The 26,710-nt window shown below is 40.9% G+C and overlaps 2 protein-coding genes across 9 annotated transcripts in view; one reads left to right on the top strand and one right to left on the bottom strand.

The window, feature by feature from the left end:
* osbpl6 (oxysterol binding protein-like 6) overlaps positions 1 to 26,710 on the top strand; it is an 86,111-nt gene that overhangs the window by 1,066 nt on the left and 58,335 nt on the right. For all 8 annotated transcript variants that reach the window (XM_061880164.1, XM_061880170.1, XM_061880167.1 and 5 more), the window contains exon 2: positions 16,552 to 16,738. In XM_061880164.1, coding sequence (XP_061736148.1) covers positions 16,607 to 16,738 — 132 coding nt within the window. In that variant the 5' untranslated portion in view covers positions 16,552 to 16,606. The remainder of the gene's footprint in view (positions 1 to 16,551; positions 16,739 to 26,710) is intronic.
* LOC133538493 (oxysterol-binding protein-related protein 6-like) overlaps positions 1 to 26,710 on the bottom strand; it is a 54,858-nt gene that overhangs the window by 1,251 nt on the left and 26,897 nt on the right. The gene's annotated exons all lie outside the window — the stretch shown is intronic.

Here is a 26,710-nt window from a genome sequence, read left to right as displayed (position 1 = left end):
GGAATATCCCTCATATGCTTATTGTGTTACTAGTGTTTTAGCGTTTTAGTGAAAGTCGTAGTGGTGTGGCCACGGGTGTGGTGACCGCCAGTGTCTCTGAGGGAAGCCACGTTTCTCGAGAGGCGAAGCGATGGCAGCCGTTGGGGCCGGGCTGAGGTTTTTTTTTTCCCCTCCTCCACGGTGGAAGCATCCCACGTTCGGGGGCGGCCGGTCGGAGGAGGCAAGAGAGTCCGCAGCTGCCTCTTTGACAGGTGCACAAGGAACGATGCAAGCTCCGCTCATGTCTAAAGTTAAAGTACCGATGATTGTCACACACACACTTGGTGTGGCGAAATTATTCTCTGCATTTTACCCATTAGCCTTGATCACCCCATGGGAGGTGAGGGGAGCAGTGGGCAGCAGCAGTGCTGCGCCCGGATATAATTTTTGGTGATTTAACCCCCAATTCCAACCCTTAATGCTGAGTGCCAAGCAGGGAGGCAATGGGTTCCATTTTTATAGTCTTTGGTATGACTCAGCCGGGGTTTGAACTCACGACCTACTGATCTCAGGGCGGACACTCTACCTACTAGGCCACTGAGTAGGTGCTCTACAGTAAGAGCCGACTTATTAGCACAATTTTCTCACCGAAACCTACCGGTTGACATGTGGTAGGGAACCATGTTCGCTTGACCGCTCAGTTTCATAGTAAAGCTTCACCGTCATCTTTCGGGAATGTAAACAAGGAAACACCGGCTGTGTTTGTGTTGCTAAAGGCAGCCGCAATACACCGCTTCCCACCTACATCTTTCTTCTTTGACGTCTCCATTATTAATTGAACAAATTGCAAAAGATTCAGCAACACAGATGTCCAGAATACTGTGTAATTATGCGATTAAAGCAGACGACTTATAGCTGGGATGGGGCTGGAACAAAATGTTATCTACAATCCGTGACGTGACGCGTCATCATCCCGCAACGTTTTCAACAGGATACTTAGCGCGAAATTTTAAAATTGCAATTTAGTAAACTAAAGCGGGCGTATTGGCATGTGTTGCAATGTTAATATTTCATCATTGATGTATAAACTATCAGACTGCGTGGTCGCTAGTAGTGGCTTTCAGTAGGACTTTAACCTCAACGTCATGACCTCTTCCACCTTTGCATGAATCCCAAATACACAGCCTGTCCTAACCGTACTATTTGGGACTTGGGAACTATTTCATTTTCATGTCGGGGCTAAAGAAAGTTATACAACTTAAAGTTAAAGTAGAGTGTCCGCCCTGAGATCGGTAGGTTGTGAGTTTAAACCCCCAGCTGAGTCATCCCAAAGACAATAAGAATGGTACCCACTACCTCCCTGCTTGGCACTGAGCATCAAGGGTTGGAATTGGGGGTTGAATCGCCAAAGGTGATTCCCTGGCGCGGCCACAGCTGCTGCTCACTGCTCCCCTCACCTCCCAGGGGGTGATCAAGGGTGATGGGTCAAATGCAGGTGGCTGCAGGATTAGATCTCTACATTTTGCAGGTGATGTGGTCCTGATGGCTTCATCTGGCCAAGATCTTCAGCTCTCACTGGATCGGTTCGCAGCAGAGCGTGAAGCGACTGGGATGAGAATCAGCACCTCCAAGTCCGAGTCCATGGTTCTCGCCCGGGAAAGGGGGGAATGCCGTCTCCGGGTTGGGGAGGAGACCCTGCCCCAAGTGGAGGAGTTCAAGTACCTCGGAGTCTTGTTCAGGAGTGAGGGAAGAGTGGATGGTGAGATCGACAGGCAGATCGGTGTGGCGTCTTCAGTAATGCGGACGTTGTATCGATCCGTTGTGGTGAAGAAGGAGCTGAGCCGGAAGGCAAAGCTCTCAATTTAGCGGTCGATCTACGTTCCCATCCTCACCTATGGTCATGAGCTTTGGGTCATGACCGAAAGGATAAGATCACGGGTACAAGCGGCCCAAATGGGCTTCCTCCGCCGGGTGGCGGGTCTCTCCCTTAGAGATAGGGTGAGAAGCTCTGTCATCCGGGAGGAACTCAAAGTAAAGCTGATGCTCCTCCACATGGAGAGGAGCCCGATGAGGTGGTTCGGGCATCTGGTCAGGATGCTACCCGAACACTTCCCCAGGGAGGTGTTTCGGTCACGTCCGACCGGTATGAGGCCACGAGGAAGACCCAGGACACGTTGGGAAGACTATGTCTTCTGGCTGGCCTGGGAACGATCCTCCAGGAGGAGCTGGACTAAGTGGCTGGGGACAGGGAATTCTGGGCTTCCCTGCTTAGGCTGCTGCCCCTACAACCCGACCTCGAATGGACGGATGAGTCAAATGCACAGAATAATTTCCCCACACCTAGTGTGTGTGTGACAATCATGGGTACTTTAACTAACTTTAACTAGGTGTGGGGAAATGAACCTCTGCATCTGACCCATGCCCCTGTTCCCACCTGCTCACTGCGCTCATGAGCAGCAGTGGTGTCCCATCCATCCATCCATCCATCCATTTGCTACCACTTGTTCCTTTTGGGGAAGGGAGGGGGGAAGGGTTCTGGAGGTTATCTCAGCTGCATTCGGGCGAAAGGCAGGGTACAACCTGGACAAGTCGCCACCTCATCACAGGGCCAACATATACAACATTCACATTCACACACTCAAGCCCATTTAGTGTTGCCAATCAACCTATACCCAGGTGCATGTCTTTGGTGGTGGGAGGAAGCCGAAGTACCCGGAGCTGCGCTCAGAAATCATTTGGTGATTTAACCCCCAATTCCAACCCTTGATGCTGAGTGGGAGGTAATGGGTCCCATTTTATAGTCTTTCAATCAATCAATGTTTATTTATATCGCCTTAAATCACAAGTAACTCAAAGGACTGTAGTCTTTGGTATGACCCGGGGGGTTTGAACTCACGACCTATGGAGCTCAGGGCGGACACTAACCACAACATAACTTGGGTAGGTTAACTTATGTCACTTTATGAGATTGCTCTTAATGTAATCAGCCAGTTTGTTTCTGTAAGGTCAGTCATGACTTTGCGATTGTTTAAATTGCACCAAATCATATAAAAGGATGTTGAGCAGAAATTGGCGGAAAGTACCTGAAAGTTTTCAAAAACATCCTTTCCTGTGACGATCATTAGTTTTAATGGACTCTCTGACATATAGCCCATTCTAAAAACCTTGTACAAGTATTCACTATTACTTCTAATGCACATTATGGTAAATGGGTTATACTTGTATAGCGCTTTTCTACCTTCAAGGTACTCAAAGCGCTATGACACTACTTCCACATTCACCCATTCACACACTGATGGCAGGAGCTGCCGTGCAAGGCCCTAACCACGACCCATCAGGAGCAAGGGTGTAGTGTCTTGCTCAAGGACACAACGGATGTGACGAGGTTGGTAGAACCTGGGGATCGAACCAGGAACCCTCAGGTTGCTGGCACAGCCATCCTCCCAACCGGGCCATGCCGCCCCTATTATCTCCTAATATTTGAAAAGAAGCAATAAAAGGAAATTCCCTTTTATCCAAATAATAACTGAACCATGTTTTTTTGCTGAAGTGCTATATAAATCATATTCATTAGTATTATTATTATTCTGCCACACATGGTCTCTATCCATCACCATAAAATGAAAACAATTACCAGACTGTTTATAGAACAGCACTATGACTCATCAGTAGCGGCTCTTGTCCTTTACCTGAGTGTTTGCTGGATTCAGTTCAAAAGCTACAAACCCCCACTTGGTCCTGATGGTGTGTCATCAATATACATTTCTTTAAACGTAGGCAGGACTGTTTGGGATTAACTTTTTTTTTTACCTCACCCCCCATTCTCTAGTATAAAAGCCAGCAAGCTGCCTTCCAAGGCATTGCAGAATGAAACAGAGCTCTACCTATGATGTAATGAGTGCAGCGCAGGATAAACTGCCTCCGTCCAGTTACTGATGTTAGGAAAAAATGGGCCTTACTTGAAAAAGACATGAATCCCTCCCAACCCCGCGCCTAACTCCTGATGTCACTTGACTACTACTCTGTGAATCCATTACTAGCCAGTTGTAAGTTCAGTTATCCTTGCCAAGCTTGTCATCTACCATAGTCTTGGGGAAATAGGTGCGCTTGTGTTGGTCCGTTTCATTATGCAACAAGGATACACGCTTGGTTTAGTTGGATTGTTGTAGCGTTTTTGTTGTTCCCGTGATACTGGGGGTGTTTCCGTGTGCTAGCAATATAAACAGGAAGATATTTTTGCCCTTATTAGACGTGTTGATGCCCAACATCCCTTGTGTGCTGCCTTTGAGGTATGTGCAATGTGTCAGGATCTGGGTAGGATCTTGTAATGCTGTTTTTTTTTCCAGGATGTGTAATTCTCGCTTTTAATCCTAATTCTGTAATGCCTCTGAAAAGTTATTTTTTACTAATAAAACCTGATAAGGTCATAGTATATTTTACAACTGACACCCTCAGGGCATTATCTTATTCATAGACCTATTCTAAAAAGCAGATTGTTGTAATGCCGCTGTTTTTCCCCCCACTCATTTTATTTTATTTAACCTACTCAGTGGCCTAGTGGTTGGAGTGTTCGCCCTGAGATCGGTAGTTTGTAAGTTCAAACTCTGGTCGAGTCATACCAAAGACTATACAAATGTGACCCATTACCTCCCTACTTTGCAGTCAGCATCAAGGTTTGGAATTGGTGGTTAAATCACCAAAAATGATTCACGGGCGCGGCCACCGCTTCTGCCCACTGCTCCCCTCACCTCACAGGGGGTGAGCAAGGGTCAAATGCAGATGTGTGACAATCATTGGTACTTTAACTTATAGTCATCAAAGTGAAAAAAATTCACAAAGCTCGGAATATTCGCAGGCAGGATTCCACGAGAGCTGACAACTACTGCTACTACAAAAAGTACAGTCATATATTATATTAATTTTCATTTAATTTTACACTCTGCTATATATTTGTGTTACATACCAGTTGTTTAATGGTTTTGAGCATTAAAATGGGAAAAACAAAGTGGGAATTTCTTTCAGGGAATTTGAGAGGAGGGAAAATACTTTCACCTCCAATACTTTTCATGGCACTGTACTTACATTTGAAAGATGCTCTTCTATTATTTTTAGATACATAGTTTTTGCAAATATCAAGGCTATATCGAGACAAACATGGATAATTCTAAAATGCAATTTTCCAATTTCTGTACACATCCTCAAAGTATGGCTAGGTTGACACAAAGACATCACCGTGATTGCGTTGCTTCTTTCCGGGTACTTCTGTCTCCTCTCACCTCCAAAAACATGCACCTGTGGATATGGATAGGTTGATTGACAACACTAAATTGGCCCGAGTGTGTAAATGTGAGTGTGAATGGTCGTCTGTCTATCTTTGTTGGCGCTGTAATGTGGTGGCAACTTGTCCAAGTTGTACCCTGCCTTCCGCCCAAGTGTGGCTTAGATAGGCTCCTGCCCCCCTGCAACTCCGCAAAGTGGGAGAAAATGGATGGATAGAAGAACAACTAAACACCAGCCCCCACACATGCATGCAATCAAGAAGTGACGACAGAGTAATTCAGTCATACTGCTCAGACAGTGTTGAACCCATCCATCCATTTACTACCGCTTGTCCCGTTCGGGGTCGCGGGAAGTGCTGGGGCCTATCTGCATTCGGGCGGAAGGCGGGGTACACCTTTGAGCTGACTTCCTTGCTCAAGGGCAGTTAAAAAGTAGTCTGAAGGCATACTAGTACCTCCAGCTTGCAATTTACTTTTGTTTGCACTAGGAATTGAACTTAATTAGGAATTGAATTTAGTTACGAAATTAAAGCCAACGCCCTTTAGACCCAGGCATGCTAAAATATTTTACTTAAATTGTTTAAGCAGTTTTTCTAATTCAAACAAAAAATAATAACATAATGCATTTTTTTGTTTTGCTCAACAGTTGTCTGTTGGAGTTGTTGTAGGTAATTCATTGCTAAGTCATCTCTAGGAATGGTTAATAAACATGTTTTTCTCTTAAACTGTTCCTATAGAACTAAGAAATTCTGGTTGTGTTTGGTGTGATATGAATTATGTTTTGAACAAAGGAAACAGTGAAGGAAACAGTAGAGGGCCGTTTGTTTGTTTTTTGCTGATATCAGCATTCATGGACTTGGAGGTAAAAATAACTGTTAACTGAAAGCTGTTATGAAGAAATGCACTGGAGTTTGGCTGAGTTCCACTCCCATGACACATTTCCTTGTGCATCATACACCAGATTAAATACATATGCATGTTATTAGGAGAATCTTATTTATTTAACTGCAATTAGGGATGTATGCTGCTGATTCTGATCATTTTTGAGTGAGATCGCTGATACAAATACCGATAGCAATCATTTAAAATGTTAATTTCCTCATATTATAATCCCCTAATATTATACTCCCCTTCAAAATCAAGGCAGAAAGGAAAGGAAATGTCAACACAACCATACCTTTAATTTAAATAAGTCTTAAAGTGCTACAGCACAAACTAATATTTAAAACAATAAAAGATTAGCCTTTCAAACAGATAAGATATTAAAACTAAATAAAATACTATCAGTGAAGCATTAGAAACAAAAAACAGTGTGTGTTAGTTTATTTAGTTATTTAAAAAAATAACTTGGTTAAAAAAATGTTTTGTGTGTGTATGAGTACCGTATTTTTCGGACTATAAGTCACAGTTTTTTTCATAGTTTGGCCGGGGGTGCGACTTATACTCAGGAGCGACCTGTGTGTGAAATTATTAACACATTACAGTTAAATATCAAACTATATTATTTAGCTCATTCACGTAAGAGACTAGATGTATAAGATTTCATGGGATTTATGGATTATGAGTGACAGATAGTTTGGTAAAGGTATAGCATGTTCTATATGTTATAGTTATTTGAATGACTCTTACCATAATATGTTAACATAGCAGGCACCTTCTCAGTTGGTTATTTATGCCTCATATAACCTACACTTATTCAGCCTGTTGTTCACTATTCTTTATTTATTTTAAATTGCCTTTCAAATGTCTATTCTTGGTGTTGAGTTTTATCAAATAAATTTCCCCCAAAAATGCAACTTATACTCCAGTGCAACTTGTATATGGTGTTTTTTTCCTTCTTTATTATGCATTTTCGGCAGGTGCAACTTGTACTCCGGAGCGACTTATACTCTGAAAAATACGGTACCTTTTGAGCACATTTATTAAAACCACAATACTATCGATAACCCTGATGATTTTGGTCACAATTACTCAATTATGAAATTGTCATATTCGAAGCTTCGATAACGGGAACCGGTTCTCAAAAAGGGATCCAAATCCGATCCTCCTTTCAAAGCATCGGGGGAACCAGTTTTCGAACATGATCCCTAATTACAAGAATGTTCTCCTACGTTGCTCTTGTGTTTACTGCTTCCTTTTTGGCTGAGAGAGCCAAAAAGCCAAATATTTTAAAATGTATTTCCGTAAGAGCCATATAATATTTTGTTTTAACACTGAACACAACTAAACACGTGCATTTTTAAGTAAGACCTACATTTCTAGAGTATAATAGGTCTCGTATTCTTTGTAATAACATTGTTATTCTGAAGCTAACTATGGAGGGGGCGTGGCCCGCAGCAAACTGAAGTGTGCCAGGACCGGCCTCGAAATCAGCGAGAGCTGCGTAGATGGCCCACCTGAGCCTTGTTATCTAATCACCTGTCGCTCTGTTACAAGCAGTAGCCAGGAGGAGAGACGGGGTTGGGACTGGAGCCAGAGCTCGAGCGAGAACGAAAGAAAAAAATACAATTGCTGGAAAGCAACTGAGAGACTTATTGAAAAATAAAACAATAGTGTAACCCTGAAACAGGCTCTCATGTCGGTTCTTGGTGGTCTGAAGAACCCCCAGGAGGACAAGCCCCACACTAACCAATAATAAATAAATAACTTCTCAACGCAACTTCTTGAACAGGTGCGGTAGTAAACGGATGGATGGACTAAAAATGCATGAGAATGTTTTATATTTTGAACATTATTTTTAACACTTATTACAAGTGGAATTATTCATTACTTCTCATGTTAAGCAATGTCAGCTCAGATTTTTTCAAGAGCCAGATGCAGTCATCAAAAGAGCCACATCTGCTTTGAAACAGAACTTTTGGATATATCTGTCTTCTTAGACAGGTGATTAGATAGTGTTATGCTGCACAGCTGCAGCTATGTTTTGTTACATGCTCAGAGAACCATAATCACAGTGACAGGATTTAGAAGATTAAGCTAATGACAAATCAAGTCCTGAGCTGAGAGTCCCTCACATTTGCCATAAGAAGCAACTTTGCAGCCCATCTAAAGAGGAGCCAATCAGGTCTCTCCACACTGCTATATTATTCCTATTTGGGAACATGTCTACTTGAAATGTTTTTGTCCCTTACCTGAACTTATTTTGCATTATATCCTTAAACTTTTAATTTTTTTCATTCATACGATAGAAGAGGCTAGTGCTGAAACAACTAATCATTTAATTTTCCGCTGAGTGATTTGTATTGTTTAATAGAAAATAAAACAGAAAAGTCCATTTTGGCTGTCATCTGTTTTAATCCATCCATCCATTTTCTACCGCTTGTCCCTTTCGGGGCCGCTGGAGCCTATCTCAGATGCATTCGGGCGGAAAGTGTATGAGACACAATTGTGTCAAAGTTTTTTTTTCGTGGTTGAAATAAGAAATTATTACTTTAAAAAAGTAGTTTTATACCTGTGAGTGTCGATGACACAGCATTAGAACACTTGATATTCTAGTTTCAAGCATGTTTTACTCAATATAGATCATAAAATCTCAGCAACAAGCTGTTATATCTTACTGAGATCATTTAGGAACAAAACCCTCAAAAAAAGTAAAACACTAACATAAAATCTGCTTAATGAGAATAATTATCTTATCAGACAGAAAATAAGCAAATATCACCCTTATTTGAGATATTTAATCTTACTTAGATTTCAGTTTTTGCAGTGCACAAACATAATGATCAAATGTTCCAATTATGCTATTACTACAGACATGTAAATATACGTATATTGCACTCTTTCCTTTTTGCTTATCATTCACAATAATCAGGAGAGACAAGAACATATCTTTTTTTTAGGATTTTCAAGATGATAAAAAAACGCTTGGAAGATGCGGCTAATGGGAGTCATTGTCTTAGCATTCGAAACTCTTCATCAACATTTTGTATACACACTGCAGGTCAATATATAATGTAGTAACAAACACGTTCATAACGACGTGTAACACGTCCAATATTTACTGTATTTTGATCATTTAAATTAATTCCGTGACTGACTTTTTCCCCGCATTGATTTCTGTTTCCGTAGCAACGCACGTCTGACTTCCAGCAACAAAGTGTGTCCTACTTCTAGACACAAAACGCTTGTGTGTGTTCTAATCATGGCAGACTTGGTAACAAACAATAAAGACAACTATTTCAGACAAACAGGGATTCAAATACTTATCTGTTTAAACCTGAATGAACGTAGGATGAACTGCTGCAAGCACAAAGAAGAGAGTGAAACAATGGAGCAGACAGAAGCCGATACAGGGAGGTGCAAGCCACTCAAAGCTGCAAATGGGGAATTTGGGGAAAAAAAAGCTATTTTGACATAAATGGCGTATTTATATGGCCACTGTCATTTTGTTGTGACGATGTTGATACCGAAATACTGCAGTACTTACAATACCGTTACACCTCCACCCACAATAACAGGATAGAGATAGAGAAGGAGCTTATTGATTACAGTGTTGGACTACAATGGTGGACCCACGCAAATCATTTAGGGTAAATTTATACTATATATGAATCCGGTGACATCATCGATGCGAAAAACGTCACAAGTTTTGCAAATTCCAAACGGTTTGTTTGGTGGAAGTACAGTATGAGGAAAGGCAAGATTATTTTTACAGATATCTCTGCGATGCTTCCATAATTTGATCTACAATGTTCAGGACTTATACACAGCCCAAATATGCAACAGCAGGTACCATTAGGTAACAAACGTTGGCTTTGCACAATAGGGCCCCTTTAAATTAGCAATAAAGTGAGCGCAATCTAATTAGCATGTGTGTATTCATGTATATGCAGAATATATGATGATTTTCAGAATGCCCACAATAGTAGCAGGAGATGCAAATATAATGATCTAGCACAAGCAATGTGATTATCAAACATAAAACTGGCAGTTATGTATGAATGACAGAGGCAGTCGCTGCAATTTACAGGCGATGGCGAGAAAGACTTTTCCGTGATCGTGTTGACAATCCACATATTTCTGTCAGAAGGAAAATATTAGTATATTAATATACTCTGGCAAAGCACATGCGGTTGAGGCGTTGTAAAGTGGCGTTACATACGCTACAGTTCCATTCTAATTTTTAATGAGCGACGGCGAACTCGGATACGCATTGTAAGTTAATTTGTGGCCACAAATAAATTAATAAATGGGAAACACTGATGTGTGTGTGGGGAGCGGTATATGTCTATGCAGACTGGAGAGCGTGTTCGCAGGAATAGGAGCCTCTACCATAGTGAAATATATGACGGATTAATTTACCTAATGAATTAATTGGAATGTAATTAAAAATGTAATCATCATGCAGCCCTGTCCAGGTTCATAATGGTGTTGCCTATTTCTCATTCTTTGTAAAGCGGGAAGTAGCATGAACTAACAAATAAACAAATGCAATAGCAATTTATTTTCTCCACTTCTTTTCTCAGGGATATTCTGATTTTGATAGTAATATCATAACATTGCTAAAAACATGTGTTTGCTTTGGAGTTTTGCTATGTAGTGCACATACTATAAATCACTTGAACACTGGGGGCTTTAGCAGAGGTCCGTGTATTGCAAGGAAGCCAGCCATAGGGCTGCACGATTATAGTCTAAATAATAATCACAATTATCTTTTTCAATATTAAGATCAGGCTGATTAATCACTATTATTCATTGTTATCTTATGTTGACATGTCAATGATTCACATAAGTTGGGGGGGTCCCAGAGGTGGGGTCGGAGAGGAAGAGAAATTCCCGGTTTTCCCGAAATTCCAAGAATTCCGTAATACCATTGTGAAGTGAAGTGAATTATATTTATATAGCGCTTTTCTCAAGTGACTCAAAGCGCTTTACATAGTGACACCCAATATCTAAGTTACATTTAAACCAGTGTGGGTGGCACTAGGAGCAGTTGGGTAAAGTGTCTTGCCCAAGGACACAACGGCAATAACTAAGATGGCGGAAGCGGGAATCGAACCTGCAACCCTCAAGTTGCTGGCACGGCCACTCTACCAACCGAGCTATGCCGGTTGGTAGAGCCATTTAATTGGTAGCCATTCCCCAATTAAAAAATGTTATTACTTCCACATTTCTTGACAGATGTAAACAATTCCAATACCAACTAATTCAGCTCAATCAGGACAATCTTTATTTTTATCAGTTTTTAAAAAATAATTATTTTCCCAAAACTCCTAAATTACCAGAAAATTCCCATTGAAATAAATAGGATGTGTTTCCAAGTTCCACAATTCCCACATTTCTCAACTGATTCAATTAGTTCTAACACCAACATGTTCAGCTCATGAATATTTTTCTTGCATGCTGTAACCTTGGAAGTATTCTAGCTGTTCCTCTATTAGCATGCTAATATTCACGTGCAATTTTTTTACGTTAGCATTTTAGCCACTTTTGTACTTTTTAACATAATAACCATGGATTTTGTTGCTTTGTGCCGTCTAGGTTTTTCACTGTTAGCATGTTAACATTAGCATAATACCGTTTTATGCTAGCATTTTCAATCAACCAAAGTTTACTTATATAGCGCTTAATTAAGAGTGTCTCAAAGGGCTGCACAAGCCACAACCCCGGCTAAGATCCCACATCAGGGCAAGCAAAAACTCAACCCAATGGTGACAACAAGAAACCTTGGGCGACCGATGCAATGGATGCAGAGTGCAGTTAAAAACTTGAGGGATCCTCTTTTATATATATATATATATATATATATACAAATATATATACATACATACATATATATGTATGTATATATATGTTTGTGTGTATAAATATATATATATAATATATATATACATATATGTTTGTATGTATATATATGTGTATATATATATGCTCTGCGATGAGGTTAACATTAAATCCATTTCAACATTCATACCATTTTAACATTTAAACGATTTCAACATTCAAACCATTTCTACAATTATCCTACATTTCATTAGCATTACCATGAATTGATTAACGTGGACCCCGACTTAAACAAGTTGAACAACTTATTGGGGTGTTACCCTTTAGTGGTCATTTGTACGGAATATGTACTGTTCTATGCAATCTACTAATAAAAGTTTCAATCAATCAATTCCAGCGTCAGCTCTTTATCATTCAAACCATTTCAACATTGTAACTATTTTTACATTCATTCTACATTTTGTCAGCATTTTAGTTCAACTTCAGCATTGGAGCATTCACACGCAATCCCTTCAGTTATAGCCTCATTGATTGATTGATTGATTGAAACTTTTATTAGTAGATTGCACAGTACAGTACATATTCCGTACAATTGACCACTAAATGGTAACACCCCAATAAGTTTTTCAACTTGTTTAAGTCGGGGCCCACGTTAATCAATTCATGGTACAAATATATACTATCAGCATAATATAGTCATCACACAGGTTAATCATCATAGTATATACATTGAATTATTTACATTATTTACAATCTGGTGGGTGGGATGAGGAGCTTTTTTTTATATCAGTACTTCAGTCATCAACAATTGCATCAACAGAAAAATCAATCAATCAATCAATGTTTATTTATATAGCCCTGAATCACAAGTGTCTCAAAGGGCTGCACAGCCACTACGACATCCTCGGAAGAACCCACATAAGGGCAAGGAGAACTCACACCCAGTGGGACGTCAGTGACAATGATGACTATGAGAACCTTGGAGAGGACCTCCTATGTGGGCAACCCCCCCTGCCCCTCTAGGGGACCGAAAGCAATGGACATTGAAACAGTGTAGGTCTTACTTAGTAGGATATGTACAGCCAGCAGAGAACATAGTGAGTTCAGATAGCATAAGAACAAGTATATGCATTAGAAATACATTTGATTATTTACAATCCGGGGAGATGGGATGTGAATGGAGGAGGGTATTAGTAAAGGGTTAAAGTTGCCAAGAGGTGTTGTTTTAGAGCGGTTTTGTAGGAGGATAGAGATGCACTTACTTTTATACCTGTTGGGAGTGCATTCCACATTGATGTGGCATAAAAAGAGAATGAGTTAAGACCTTTGTTAGATCAGAATCTGGGTTTAACGTGGTTTGAGGAGCTCCCCCTGGTGTTGTGGTTATGGCGGTCATTTAAGGAAGTAGTTTGACATGTACTTCGGTATCAGGGAGGTGTAGCGGATTTTATAGACTAGGCTCAGTGCAAGTTGTTTCACTCCGTTGTTTTACTCATCGAGTTAAACCATTAAAGTTATATAGTAAGATCCCGCCTTTGTTTTCTTATGCAGTTCTATTAAATAGGCTTAGCACCCTACACCAATATATGTGACAAGACTTAGCATCTGGTCTTGCCCGAGCTAAGATCTTAGCAGGCTTAAGACAATGAAGGCATGGGGACGTTAACAGATCTAAATAATGGATTATAGTGTGTGAGTGTAGTGCACAGTTGAGTGCGTAATGCTGAGGTGTGCACTGCTGCTCAGTGGTCTGGACTTTCCCCACGGCTTGACAGACATATCAACAATTTTGTTAAAACCGCTACGTGGTTGCATAAAACATCGTTTGTTCCCTTAACGACTGGGATTGACTGATTATTGGCAGCAAATGACAGACGTGCCTTTTAAATTTTCTCAAGCTTCATGAGATCAAATTATGATAATTTTATCCATCTTCAATTCCCCCACGATTGATTTTACACACATGAAAGGGAAATCCCATAAAGTGATGAATTTTAATAGTAAACAAAGATCATTAAAAATGAAAGATTTCTAACCGTCCTACCTGAGTTAGGTGGTGACCCAGTAAAATGGACAGAAAAATAGTAGAACACTGCATAAAAATCCTGATTAACTGTATTTGACAATTCGATGTATCCAACTTAATACAAATACAAACAGATTTGAAAATAGTTCTATTTGATCTGATTAACTAGGAAATTGACATGAATTGGTCATACAATTGTTTCCCGTAATCACGGTGATCTGTTTCACTCACGCTAATCTTTGAGTTTATGCCAAGCACATTAGCTTGAGAACATCTATTCAATCTGTTTGTTTGTAATAATAACGATGAGAAGCTTCTGCAAAAATTGGGGCGGCGATGGCTCACACTGATCTGGCTGTGGTACTTAGCTTGGGGATTGCATGTCTGGTGGTTCAAGACTGAACGGACCAAAAATAACTATCCAGTCATCCGTATACCATACCATATTAGTACCGTGAGAAGTCTTCCGCCACTTCTGGCTTAGTTTGTTTAGTAACCTTTTTCCAAGGAGATATTTTGACATAGATGATAGCATGATATAATAAATTCAATCAATAAATATAATACAAACCCCGTTTCCATATGAGTTGGGAAATTGTGTTAGATGTAAATATAAACGGAATACAATGATTTGCAAATCCTTTTCAAGCCATATTCAGTTGAATATGCTACAAAGACAACATATTTGATGATCAAACTGATAAACATTATTTTTTTTAAAAGTACTGATAAAGTTGAGGAATGCTCATCAAACACTTATATGGAACATCCCACAGGTGTACAGGCTAATTGGGAACAGGTGGGTGCCATGATTGGGTATAAAAGCAGCTTCCATGAAATGCTAAGTAATTCAAAGCTGAAGAAGAGGAAAATTCTCTTGTGAACAAATTTAATTACAAACCCTTTTCACAACTTGTGAGGGATATGTGCTGACTTGGCAGTATCCCATCTGGCTGGGTTGTTTATAAACAGCAAGTTTAATTAGGGCTCGGCGATATATTGACATACTCGATATATCGCGGGTTTCAATCAATCAATCAATGTTTATTTATATAGCCCCAAATCACAAATGTCTCAAAGGACTGCACAAATCATCACGACTACAACATCCTCGGAAGAACCCACAAAAGGGCAAGGAAAACTCACACCCAGTGGGCAGGGAGAATTCACATCCAGTGAGACGCCAGTGACAATGCTGACTATGTTTGTCTCTGTGCGATACAGAAAATGACTATATGGTGATATTGGAGTATATGTTCTCACACAGTTGCTTTCAGCTGCGGGCATTATTCTATAGGCTCTTCTCACTCTTTCTTGTCTCTGCTTCTCACAGAGAGATAAACAAGCGCACCTTCTTACATACGTCACGTGTGCAACGTCACACGCCCTCCCTGAGCAGAGAGGTAGCGACATGGTAACATTAGCTGTGATGCTAATGGTGCGTTGCTAGTGGTAATACGAGAGAGAGAATGTGCGATCCCGGTGACAAATGGAGGAATAAATAATTCCCAAGAAAAACAGCACGCGGTCCATCATCTGGCGGTGGTTCGGCTTCAAGCGGGAATATGTTCAACATTTATGCGGCAAAAGCGTTGCTACAAAAAGTAGCAACACTGCTAATTTGTAGCATCATTTCAAAAGTCACCCGCTAGAGAATGAAGAGTGCTTGAAACAACATATCAACACCTGCGGCCGGTGCCACACCCAAAAAATGCCAAAGCAACTATTTCCAGATCAACCCTGTATGAAAAAAAATCAACAACAGAAGGAGATAACTTCCGAAGGAACCTACCACAGAACGAAGGACATACATCATTTGATTTCCTATTATGCAGCTCATTTTTATTTGACACTTATTGAAATATCTTGTGTGACATCATGCACAAAAGTGCACTTTATTTGTTTTAAACTATTGTAGCGACGTTCTGTACAAAAAGTGCACTTTAGTGTGGTTTTCTATATGTCATCTTAGTGACATCATGCACAAAAGTGCACCAATAGCTTTTTTTAAAAATGTCTCTGACAATCTTGCACGTTCTGTTTTAAAATGACATGAATGTTTGTGCCACTGCTTAATAACTGTTTAATAAATACACTTTTGGCCAAATAACTTAGTTGTGATTTCCCTCTCTGCATGAAAGTTTAAAAGTAGCATATATTAATGCAGTATGAAGAAGAATGTTTTAATGTAGACACATAGAATCATCCTACTGCTGTGATTATATGCATCAAGTGTTCATTCAAGACTAAGGCAAAATATCACGATATATATGGTGTATCGTGACATGGCCCAAACATATCGAGATATTGATAAAAGGCCATATCGCCCAGCTTTAAGTTTAATCAATGCCAGATATACAGTACTGTTACAACTATAATGTGGCTTTTTTTGCAAGATCTGTGTTTGTTTATTCTGCAATTCTGTGACACTTACAGATAACATCTACAACAAAAACAGCATCATCACTGCAGAAATAAAGATGCATCGGGTGTATTATTTTACTGGACACTAATGCCTCATACACATTTACTGCTGTGTTTCAGATGAAGAGCAATCAGCAAGTAACCAGCTAATCTGCAGAGCTTACTGCTTCCGACAATGTCCCAGCGAGGCTCCCACAGCCGTGCCATGAGTTCTGAGGAGAGGAGCTCCGTGACGCTCAACAAGATCTCCACGCCGGTGCACAAGAGTCCATCCTCCTCTTCCTCATCCCAGCGTGACAGCCGGCAGGTAGCTTTTAAGCCCCGGTTGGAGTAGAAACATCCTTAACTTTCCAGGCTGTTCTTAACTTAACTGAACGTAGTGTTATTGCAGAAACAACAACAAAAGTGAATGCAATGCCATCACTTTTCCATTCCTGTACTGGGCCGTAAATGTTTTATGAGGGACTGCCTCTTGTGAGTGTGTGGCAAGCTGTGGTATGCGGCGTGGGATCTTGTATTCTTATTGGAGTGCTCTAAGAAGGAAAGGGAGTTGTCTTAATGAGAGCTGGGCACTGTAGGAAGCACACAGTTGAATCTTTGATGCTTGATAATGCAGACAGTTAAACACCCTCCTCCTCGTCCCTCGTCCAGTGTTCCTTAATGGCGTTTGCTAACAAATATGTTGATGGATGAAAGGTTTAAGTATGAAAGTTACATTTTAAAATGTTAAAAAAAGTCAGGTACAGTTTTATTTTGCCTAAATTGTCTACAATCCCCGTTTCCATATGAGTTGAGAAATTGTGTTAGATGTAAATATAAACAGAATACAATGATTTGCAAATTATTTTCAACCCATATTCAGTTGAATATGCTACAAAGACAACATATTTGATTTTCAAACTGATAAACTTTTTTTTTTTGTAAATAATCATTAACTTTAGAATTTGATGCCAGTGACAAAGAAGTTGGGAAAGGTGGCAATAAATACTGATATAGTAGAAAAATGCTCATCAGACACTTATTGGGAACATCCCACAGGTGTGCAGGCTAATTGGGAACAGGTGGGTGCCATGATTGGCTATAAAAACAGCTTCCCAAAAAATGCTCAGTCTTTCACAAGAAAGGATGGGGCGAGGTACACCCCTTTGTCCACAACTGCGTGAGCAAATAGTCAAACAGTTTAAGAACAACCTTTCTCAAAGTGCAATTGCAAGAAATTTAGGGTTTTCAACATCTACGCTCCATAATATCATCAAAAGGTTCAGAGAATCTGGAGAAATCACTCCACGTAAGCGGCGTGGCCGAAAACCAACATTGAATAACCGATCCCTCAGACGGCACTGTATGAAAAACCGACATCAATCTCTAAAGGATATCACCACATGGGCTCAGGAACACTTCAGAAAATCACTGTCACTAAATACAGTTTGTCGCTACATCGGTAAGTACAAGTTAAAGCTCTACTATGCAAAGCGAAAGATGGAAGGTCAGATCCATTATGACTGAGCATGCCTAATGATGACGACACTTTTTTGTGTACTACTCGGTCTCTGCACCGTTCATTACACTCTCTGAGCATGTTCTGTAGATCAGTGGTTCTCAACCTTTTTTCAGTGATTTACCCCTGTGAACATTTTTTTAATTCAAGTACCCCCTAATCAGAGAAAAGCATTTTTAGTTGAAAAAAAAGAGATAAAGAAGTAAAATACAGCACTATGTCATCAGTTTCTGATTTATTAAATTGTTTAACAGTGCAAAATATTGCTCATTTGTTGTGGTGTTTCTTGAACTATTTGGGAAAAAAAGATATAAAAATAACTAAAAACTTGTTGAAAAATAAACAAGTGATTCAATCATAAATAAAGATTTCTACACATAGAAGTAATCATCAACTTAAAGTGCCCTCTTTGGGGATTGTAATAGAGATCCATCTGGATTCATCAACTTACTTCTAAACATTTCTTCACAAAAAATGAAATCTTTAACATCAATATTTATGGAACATGTCCACAAAAAATCTAGCTGTCAACAGTGAATATTGTATTGTTGTATTTCTTTTCACAGTTTATGAAAGTACATTCATATTTTGTTGACCCCTTCTATACATGGCTACTCGCACTGATGTTGTGCATTACCTCACATATCTGTTTACAGTCAGGTGGGTCCGCCGTTCTGAACATCGAATTGTGAACAAATGTTCAATAAATATATTTATAAAGGATTTTTGAATTGTTGCTATTTTTAGAATATTTTTAAAAAATCTCACGTACCCCTTGGCATACCTTCAATTATCTCCAGGGTTACGCGTACCCCTATTCGAGAACCACTGCTGTAGATAAGAAAAGGCTTGGCTAGTTCGCTCGGGCCTTTGATTTTGAAAAAAAACGTTCGCAGCATTTTCTTGATGGAAACCCTCAATGAGATCTTGACCCTGATTTCAAATAAATACTTGACGTATTGCATTCCCCATCTGCTGCCGACTACTCTTCGCGCTCCAAAGAGCAATCACAAGAAGCACAGGCCTGCTCATATGTAAACACTATTTTGTTTGTCTTGTTTGTAGATCCACAAATTATGTAAATGGGAAAAATAGACTCTCTCTTTGACTAAAATACATTCAAAATTATAATGTGAAAATGATTTATTAGTAGCTGTAAGATCAGGAAGCTTCTCGGTTTTTCTTGGTCCTTGCATAAAGGATGCGTTATACTCCAGAAAGGGCACTGCATAGTTGAAGCTCTTTTGCTTTGACTTTTACAACAGAAGAATACGGTAAGTGTTACCACATTTTACAATCTTCATTACAGTACATATGTACTGTATTTGTCAAACACTGCACACTTTGAATTGCATTTTAAATTAGTGTGGCCCTAATTAGTCAATAAAATGCAACATCTATAATTTCAGTTGTGGTACCCCCTCAGACTCAACTATAAGTAAGTGTATGACCCAGTTTTACTGATAATTTCAGTACTTTATAACAGTAAGGTTATTGACTCTTCAAAGTAAATCTGTGCAATTATGAAGAGAACTGTCTGTTGATATCATCACGGCTGTGTATATTCCACCGGACACCAAAGTAAACACAGCGCTCTCTCTTCTGCTGAACACTGTCAACGAACAGCAGCGTGCCCATGTTCTTATCATAGCAGGGGATTTTAATAAGGCCAATCGGAAGACTGTACCCCCTAAAATCTACCAGCACGTGAAGTGTCCCACAAGGGGAAAGAACACTCTGGACCACATGTACACCAACATGAAGCGCGCGTACAGAGCTAAACCCCTCCCCCAGCTTGACAGTCAGACCATCTTTCCCTCCTGCTCTCTCCTACCTACACCCCCATCAGACGCCAGGCCAGGCCCATCACAAAGAGTGTTATGACCTGGCCTGACGATGTACTCCCCAAACTTCAGGACTGCTTCCAACACACAGACTGGGACCTCTTCCAACAATAGGAGCTGGAGACAGCCACAGGAACGGTGCTGGACTACATACAGTTCTGCATCGGGAATGTGACTGTGTAAAAAAACATCAGGGTTTACCCCAACAAGAAACCCTGGATGACCAGCCAGATCCGCACACTGCTCAGGGCCCGCGACGCAGCCTCCAGATCAGGGGACAAGGCACTGTACAGTGCTGCTAGAGCCAACCTGAAGAGAGGGATTAAAAAAGCAAAGGCGGACCACAGGAGGTGCATAGAGTCCCATCTGTCCAGCAATAACTCACGGGAGGTGTGGCGGGGCATTCATGACATCACAAACTTCAGAGGCTGCGATGTGACAACTGCGGATCAGAGTGTGACACTGGCAGAGGAGCTTAACTGTTTCTTTGCCCGTTTCAAAACCCCCAGCGACACTCATCTGCTCCAGACCTGTCCCCGCCCCCACCGGGCACCACTCTACTCACTGTACAGGAGCACAGTGTCAGACGAGTGCTCCTGGTTGTGAACCCCAGGAAGGCTGCCGGACCAGACGGAGTACCTGGTGGAAAGGTGTTCAGGGCGTGCGCCCACCAGCTTACTCCCCCCTCACCAGGATCTTCAACCTGTCCCTGGCTCAGGCAGTCATCCCATCCTGCCTGAAGCCATCTACAATAATCCCGGTGCCGAAGAAGTCTCCCATCACCAGCCTGAATGATTACAGACTAGTGGCCCTTACTCCGGTAATCATGAAGTGCTTCGAGAGACTGGTTCTCCAGCACATCAAGGACCATATCCCTCCAGACTTCGACCCCCACCAGTTCGCATACCGGGCGAACAGATCCACAGAGGACGCCATAGCTGTTGCTCTCCATTCTGCTCTGAACCACCTGGAGCAGCAGCAGAGCTACGTCCGGATGCTGTCTGTGGATTATAGTTTTGCCTTCAATACAATAATACCGGACAGACTAAGCAAAAAACAGGACACTCTTGGCCTCCCCCCTCTCACAAGCGCCTGAATAAGGGACTTCCTAGCGGACAGACCCCGGAATGTGAGACTTGGCCCCCACCTCTCATCCACCCGCACGCTGAGCATCAACTCCCCACAGGGCTGTGTGCTGAGCCCCCTCCTCTACTGCCTCCACACCCATGACTGCAGTCCAGCCCACAGTGACAACCTTATCGTCAAGTTCGCTGACGATACCACAGTGGTCGGGCTCATCTCCAGGGGTGATGAGGCTGCCTACAGGGAGGAGGTCCTGAAGCTGACGGCCTGGTCTTCAGAGAACAACCTCACTCTCTCTCGAGCGTGTGGAGAGGGTCCACACCTTCAGGTACCTTGGAGTCCAGATCTCTAACGACTTTTCCTGGACTGTCAACACCACATCAATCATCAAGAAGGCTCAGCAGCGGCTACACTTCCTGAGAGTCCTCGAGAAGTACAACCTGAAGCCTGACCTACTGCTGATCTTCTACCGCTCGTCCATCGAGAGCCTGCTAACCTACGGTATGACAGTATAGTACGGCAGCTGCACTGCAGCAGACAGGGAGAGGCTGCAAAGAGTGGTCAAGACTGCTCAGAAGATCATCGGCCGCCCTCTCCCCTCTCTGATGGACATCTACACCTCCCGCTGCCTAAACAAAGCCAGTGACATCATCAAGGACAGCACCCACCCTGGCTCTGACCTGTTCCACCTGCTGCCCTCTGGGAAGTGCTGCAGGTGTATTAAAACCAAGACAAACAGGCTAAAGAACAGCGTCTTCCTCAGGGACATAACCACCCTGAACGGTCTGCCCCATTGACCCTCATAACTGCCTTCTCTTCGGTGCAATAACCCATTCCACCAACCACCCGTTTTTTTTTCATGTAGATATTCATGTATATAATCATTTCACCCACTGTATAGAGTCACATTTGTGTATATTTGTACAGTGTATAGGGGGTACATTTGTACAGAGTATAGAGTGTACACTGTTCTCTTATACACCTTTCTTTGCACTTCTATACGTTTTATATTTTTATATATTTGCACGTTGTTTTCTTGCATGCACACATCACACTGGATGGAATGGCCTCAATCTCATTACGCCGCATAATGACAATGAAGCTGATTCTAATTCTGATTCTGAATCTACTAATAAAAGTTTCAAAATTATGGCCAAAATAATAAACAATTTTGAAATCATGATTATTGTTAGATAAAAACAGAGTGTTTACCAAAGGGCCTCAATCTACTTACATTTTTTTATGTATTTATGGTGAGTGCTATTGAAAGTTAACAATATCAGTTCCTTATTCTCTTTTTATTACATACTCTTGTTTGATCAAAACAAAGTGTATAGCAAAAATCCTTACTGTTACTTATTTAAACCCCTTGGTTTTTCACCTTTAAGTCTTCCTGTGTGTGGGGAATTATTCCTTACATTTGTAAACATTAATGATAGCTAAAAAATTATTGGGGAGTTAAAAATGTCAATCTGGTCAGTCTTGGTATTGACTATAAACTACGTTTATGGATTATCACACCCTCTTACTGTTCGTGTCGCGTACTGTCAATGCTGACACACCAATGTGGATTTCATTTACACTTTCTAAACTTTACTAAGCATGAGCACTTATTTCTTGGTGTTGTTTAAAGCTAGGTTAGCTTAGCTTTTAGCATGCCTGTTCCTCGTTTGCTCTCCGAGTGTAACATGTTTAGTCTCGTCCTCCAGTGATACTTGTGATACTATGAAATGTAGTTTACTTGCTGTAATGGAGGTGAGTATAATTAGTTTAGGGGAGCGGCTTCACATTGAGTAGGGAGACACGTAATTAATTAGTTGCTAGCAGCTTGTCAGCCAGAGAGGAACTACGTTTGTGATCGCCATTAACAAACAAGCCTTAACCTGCAATGGCCGATAAAGTACTTTTTCAGAAAAATCTTTCATTATCGAAAAATCCACTGGCACATCCCTACAAATATTGTTATTTGGCAAGAAGATTGAACTCTCATATGAGAGTCATTTAATGTGCAATCACATTTCCGCATTGCCTGGAAGCAGAGGGTGCATGAATTCCAGTGGGAAGAATGTATCGCCGATGTTTGCGCTCGACTGAAAAGTGTCTCCAGACTCTATTTAACACGATGGCTGGCCTTCAGTCCTGCTAGTGGGACTCCCGAGAAACAAGCAAAACAGCAAATTGTGCAGGTGTCCACACATGTCCTTATTATTTAAGGGGACAATAAGTCCACGGAAGGGAAATGAGGTGCCCGGCTGCAACAACTAAGGAAAAGTTTGTTATTGTCATGGAGCTCCGTACCAATACACAATGGCCTCTGGGGTTGGAGGCGGCTTCAGGAGGAGCCGCTGATGCTTTTCTGCAGACGTGGGTTGTAAAAGTGCTTGATTTGCTATGCAGCGGAGCCTGCTTTTTAATGTTAATTTTGCCGACAATCTCCCTCATTTAATCGTGGCAGCCAAAATTGTGATCGTGATTGAAATTCAAGGAGTTATGCAGCCCTACCTTATGTGCATTGTAGAACCAGATGTGGGCAGTAGAAGTCATCACAAGTGGGGTACTGTACTGATATTTATAGCGCTGATTTAGCCTAACGTGTCTGGGGGGAGTGTTTGGCCTTGCTATGTGAAAGTGTTAGTGTAATAGTTTGATTCACTGCATGAATAAAATGTGATTTGATGCAGCGTATGTCTGCAGGTTGGGACTTGCCAGACTGGATAAGTAGACTATTTATGGAGTCATCCATTCATTTTTTTAAAACGTGTAGCAGTTTGAGCAGCTACCTTCACACATATGGACAATGTAGAGCAGGAGTGTCAAACTCAAATACAGAGTGGGCCAAAATTGTAAACTGAACAAAGCCGCGGGCCAAAGTTGAACAATTTAACCTTTAATAAGGACCCAAACAAGTTTTGCATTGAATATTGAACAAGCAAGGCTTATATAACTTTATAGTGACATGCAAAATCGAGGTTTGTTGGGGGCGGGGGTGTATATTGTAGTGTCCTGGAAGAGTTAGTGCTGCAAGGGATCTGGGTATTTGTTCCGTTGTTTTGATGTTGTGTTACAGTGCGAATGTTCTCCCTAAATGTGTTCGTCATACTTGTTTGGTGTGGGTTCCCAGTGTGGTGCATATTTGTAACAGTGTTAAAGTTGTTTATAAGGCCACCCTCAGTGTGACCTGTATGACTGTTGACCAAGTATGCATTGCATTCACTTGTGTGTGTGTGTGTAGAATCCGCATATATTACGAGACTGGGCCGGCACGCTGATTGTATGGCGGAAAAGCGGACATGACAACAGGTTGTAGAAGACGCTAAAAGCAGTACCTTTAAGGCACGCCAGCGATAATGTTGTCCGAGTGGAAATCAGGAGAAATTCGAGAGAACGGTTGTCCCGGTAGATTTTTGGGGGGGGGGGGGTTCGTGAGGGTTGGCAAGTATTAGAATTAGCGGTGAATGCACCGCCGCTGTATAATACCGGCGGGCCAGCTCTAATGTTAATTTAATATTGTCTCAAGGGCCAAAATAAATTACATGGCCCGCGGGCCAGAGTTTGACACCCATGATGTAGAGCATTGTGTCTTAATCATCAGGCTGGGGGCCCATTTTGGGGCCTCGAGCACCCCCTTTGGGGCCGCCAAAAAATATCCGTTTCTCAGCTGTGGTCCGTATGTGCCGCACTGGTATTCAGTTGTAACACACTTTTCCATCACTCGTAATAGTAATGACGATTCCAAACAAACATTACAAATATAAAAGCTAAAGTCATAGAGGTTTCTTAAACGCAAAAATTATAAAGAATGTGGTGAAGCTGTCCTTTCATTTGCACTTACATTTTTTCGACAGCTTATTCAGAAAAGTATGTATTATTACTATTGTTATTAATTTAGTCAGATGTTATTTTAGCTCTGCGTAATTGTATGTAAATGTATGTATTATTACTACTGTTATTAATTTAGTCAGATGTTATTTTAGCTCTGCGTAATTGTATGTAAATGTATTTTCATCAGTTTGGATGAGTTCCTTCTTTTGACTAGACTAAACTGGACTAGATTTCCTTTTTATTGTCATTCAAATCTGAACTTTACAGTAAAGATAAGAACTAAATTTTGTTGCATTAGCTCGTGGAAGTGCAGGATAAAAAATCAATAAGGTGCAGATATAAGGTACGGATAAATATATTGCACTTTAGCATATGCATGCAGGTTTATGCATGTATGTTATATTGTCTTTTTATTCCAGCCCGTTAATCCATTTTTGAGGGAAATTGAGGGGATTATTATGATGCGTTCAAGAGTCTTAAGGACTGAGGGAAGAAGCTGTTACAGAACCTGGAGGTTGCGGAACCTCTTTCTAGAGTCCAGCAGTGAAAACAGTCCTTGGTGGGGGTGGGAGGAGTCTCTGCACATTTTCTGAGCCCTGGTCAGGCAGCCGTTTATTTGATTAGTATTTTTTTTATTATTAATTAATGTCTGTGATTAACACATGCTTTTATATCCTTGAATAAGGTTTATCATATTAAACTGAAAGTAGGTTAGATAATATTGGATATGTCTAAAATGAAGAGTAAGATTACTATTCAGTTTTAACATTTGAGTGGGCACTAGGACCATCTATACTGGAAATGTTAGGCCCTGAGGTCAAAAAGGGTGACAAGCACTGATTTAGAGTATGTAGTTGGCCTTACATGCATGCTTTTGTGACGCGGCAGGAAACCAGAGTATCTGGAGAATATCCACACAAGCACATTAAAACATGTACCTGTAAACTCACCACAGATATTTCCAAAGGCTCTGATTCTCATACATTCATTTATTTGTGGCGGCCCACCACAAATAACTTTGACGCTACTTGTTTGCCCTGGTTCATAAAACATTGTAATGTCTGCGTATGTAGCTTGTTGTTACAACTCTGCTTCTTAACATACATCTAGAAGAGGGGTAGGGAACCTATGGCTCTAGAGCCAGATGTGGCTCTTTTGATGACTACATCTGGCTCTCAGATAAATCTTAGCTGACATTGCTTAACACAATAATTATGAATAATTCCGCTGGAATTCACAGTGCTAAAAATAACGTTCAAAATATAAAACATTCTCATGCATTTAAATCCATCCATCCGTTTCCTACCGCACCTGTTCAAAAAGTCGCATTAATGGTAAGGAGTATTTTATGTCATGATGGGGGGGGGTCGCAGCTTGCTGCGGAGTCGGTCTCCCAGGAAGGCAGACGGACTACTCGGGAGATGGCATTTAGGTAAAAACATGACTTAATTTAAACTAAAAAAAGATACAAACAAAAATCGCTCACAGCGGAGGCTTAACTTGGGCTAAGGAAGAAAGCTAACGCATAAACAGACTATGAACATAAATCAAACTAAACTTACTTGGCATGGCATGAAGCACGAAACTATGGCAAGGCATGAAACAAGTCAGCACAGAGTAAGAAAAGATCACATTGACGCCAGGGCGACTGACTGGCAAAGACGAGCTTAAATACTGCCTCTGATTAGTGCTCGGGAAGCAGGTGAGCGGGCATTTTGTCCACCAGAGACAGGTGGACAAAATGAGTAACCAAGGAAACCAGACAAGGGAGTGGAAAAAAACAGGAACTTAAAGAGTCCAAAAGACAAACAGCACATGGCCAAACAAAAACATGATCAACAGACATGACATTTGATTTATTATTGGATAACTTCAGAATAACAATGTTATTAAAAAGAATAAGAGACTTATTATACTCTAAAAATGTTGGTCTTACTTAAAAATGCACGGATTTAGTTGTATTCAGTGTTAAAAAATATGATATGGCTCTCACGGAAATACATTTTGAAATATTTGGCTTTCATGGCTCTCT

The sequence above is a fragment of the Nerophis ophidion genome, linkage group LG19, assembly GCF_033978795.1.
Source record: "Nerophis ophidion isolate RoL-2023_Sa linkage group LG19, RoL_Noph_v1.0, whole genome shotgun sequence".
Taxonomy (NCBI): Eukaryota; Metazoa; Chordata; class Actinopteri; order Syngnathiformes; family Syngnathidae; genus Nerophis; species Nerophis ophidion.
The sequence above is the reverse complement of the archived record's forward strand: the minus strand, read 5'-3'. Positions and strand labels throughout refer to the sequence as shown.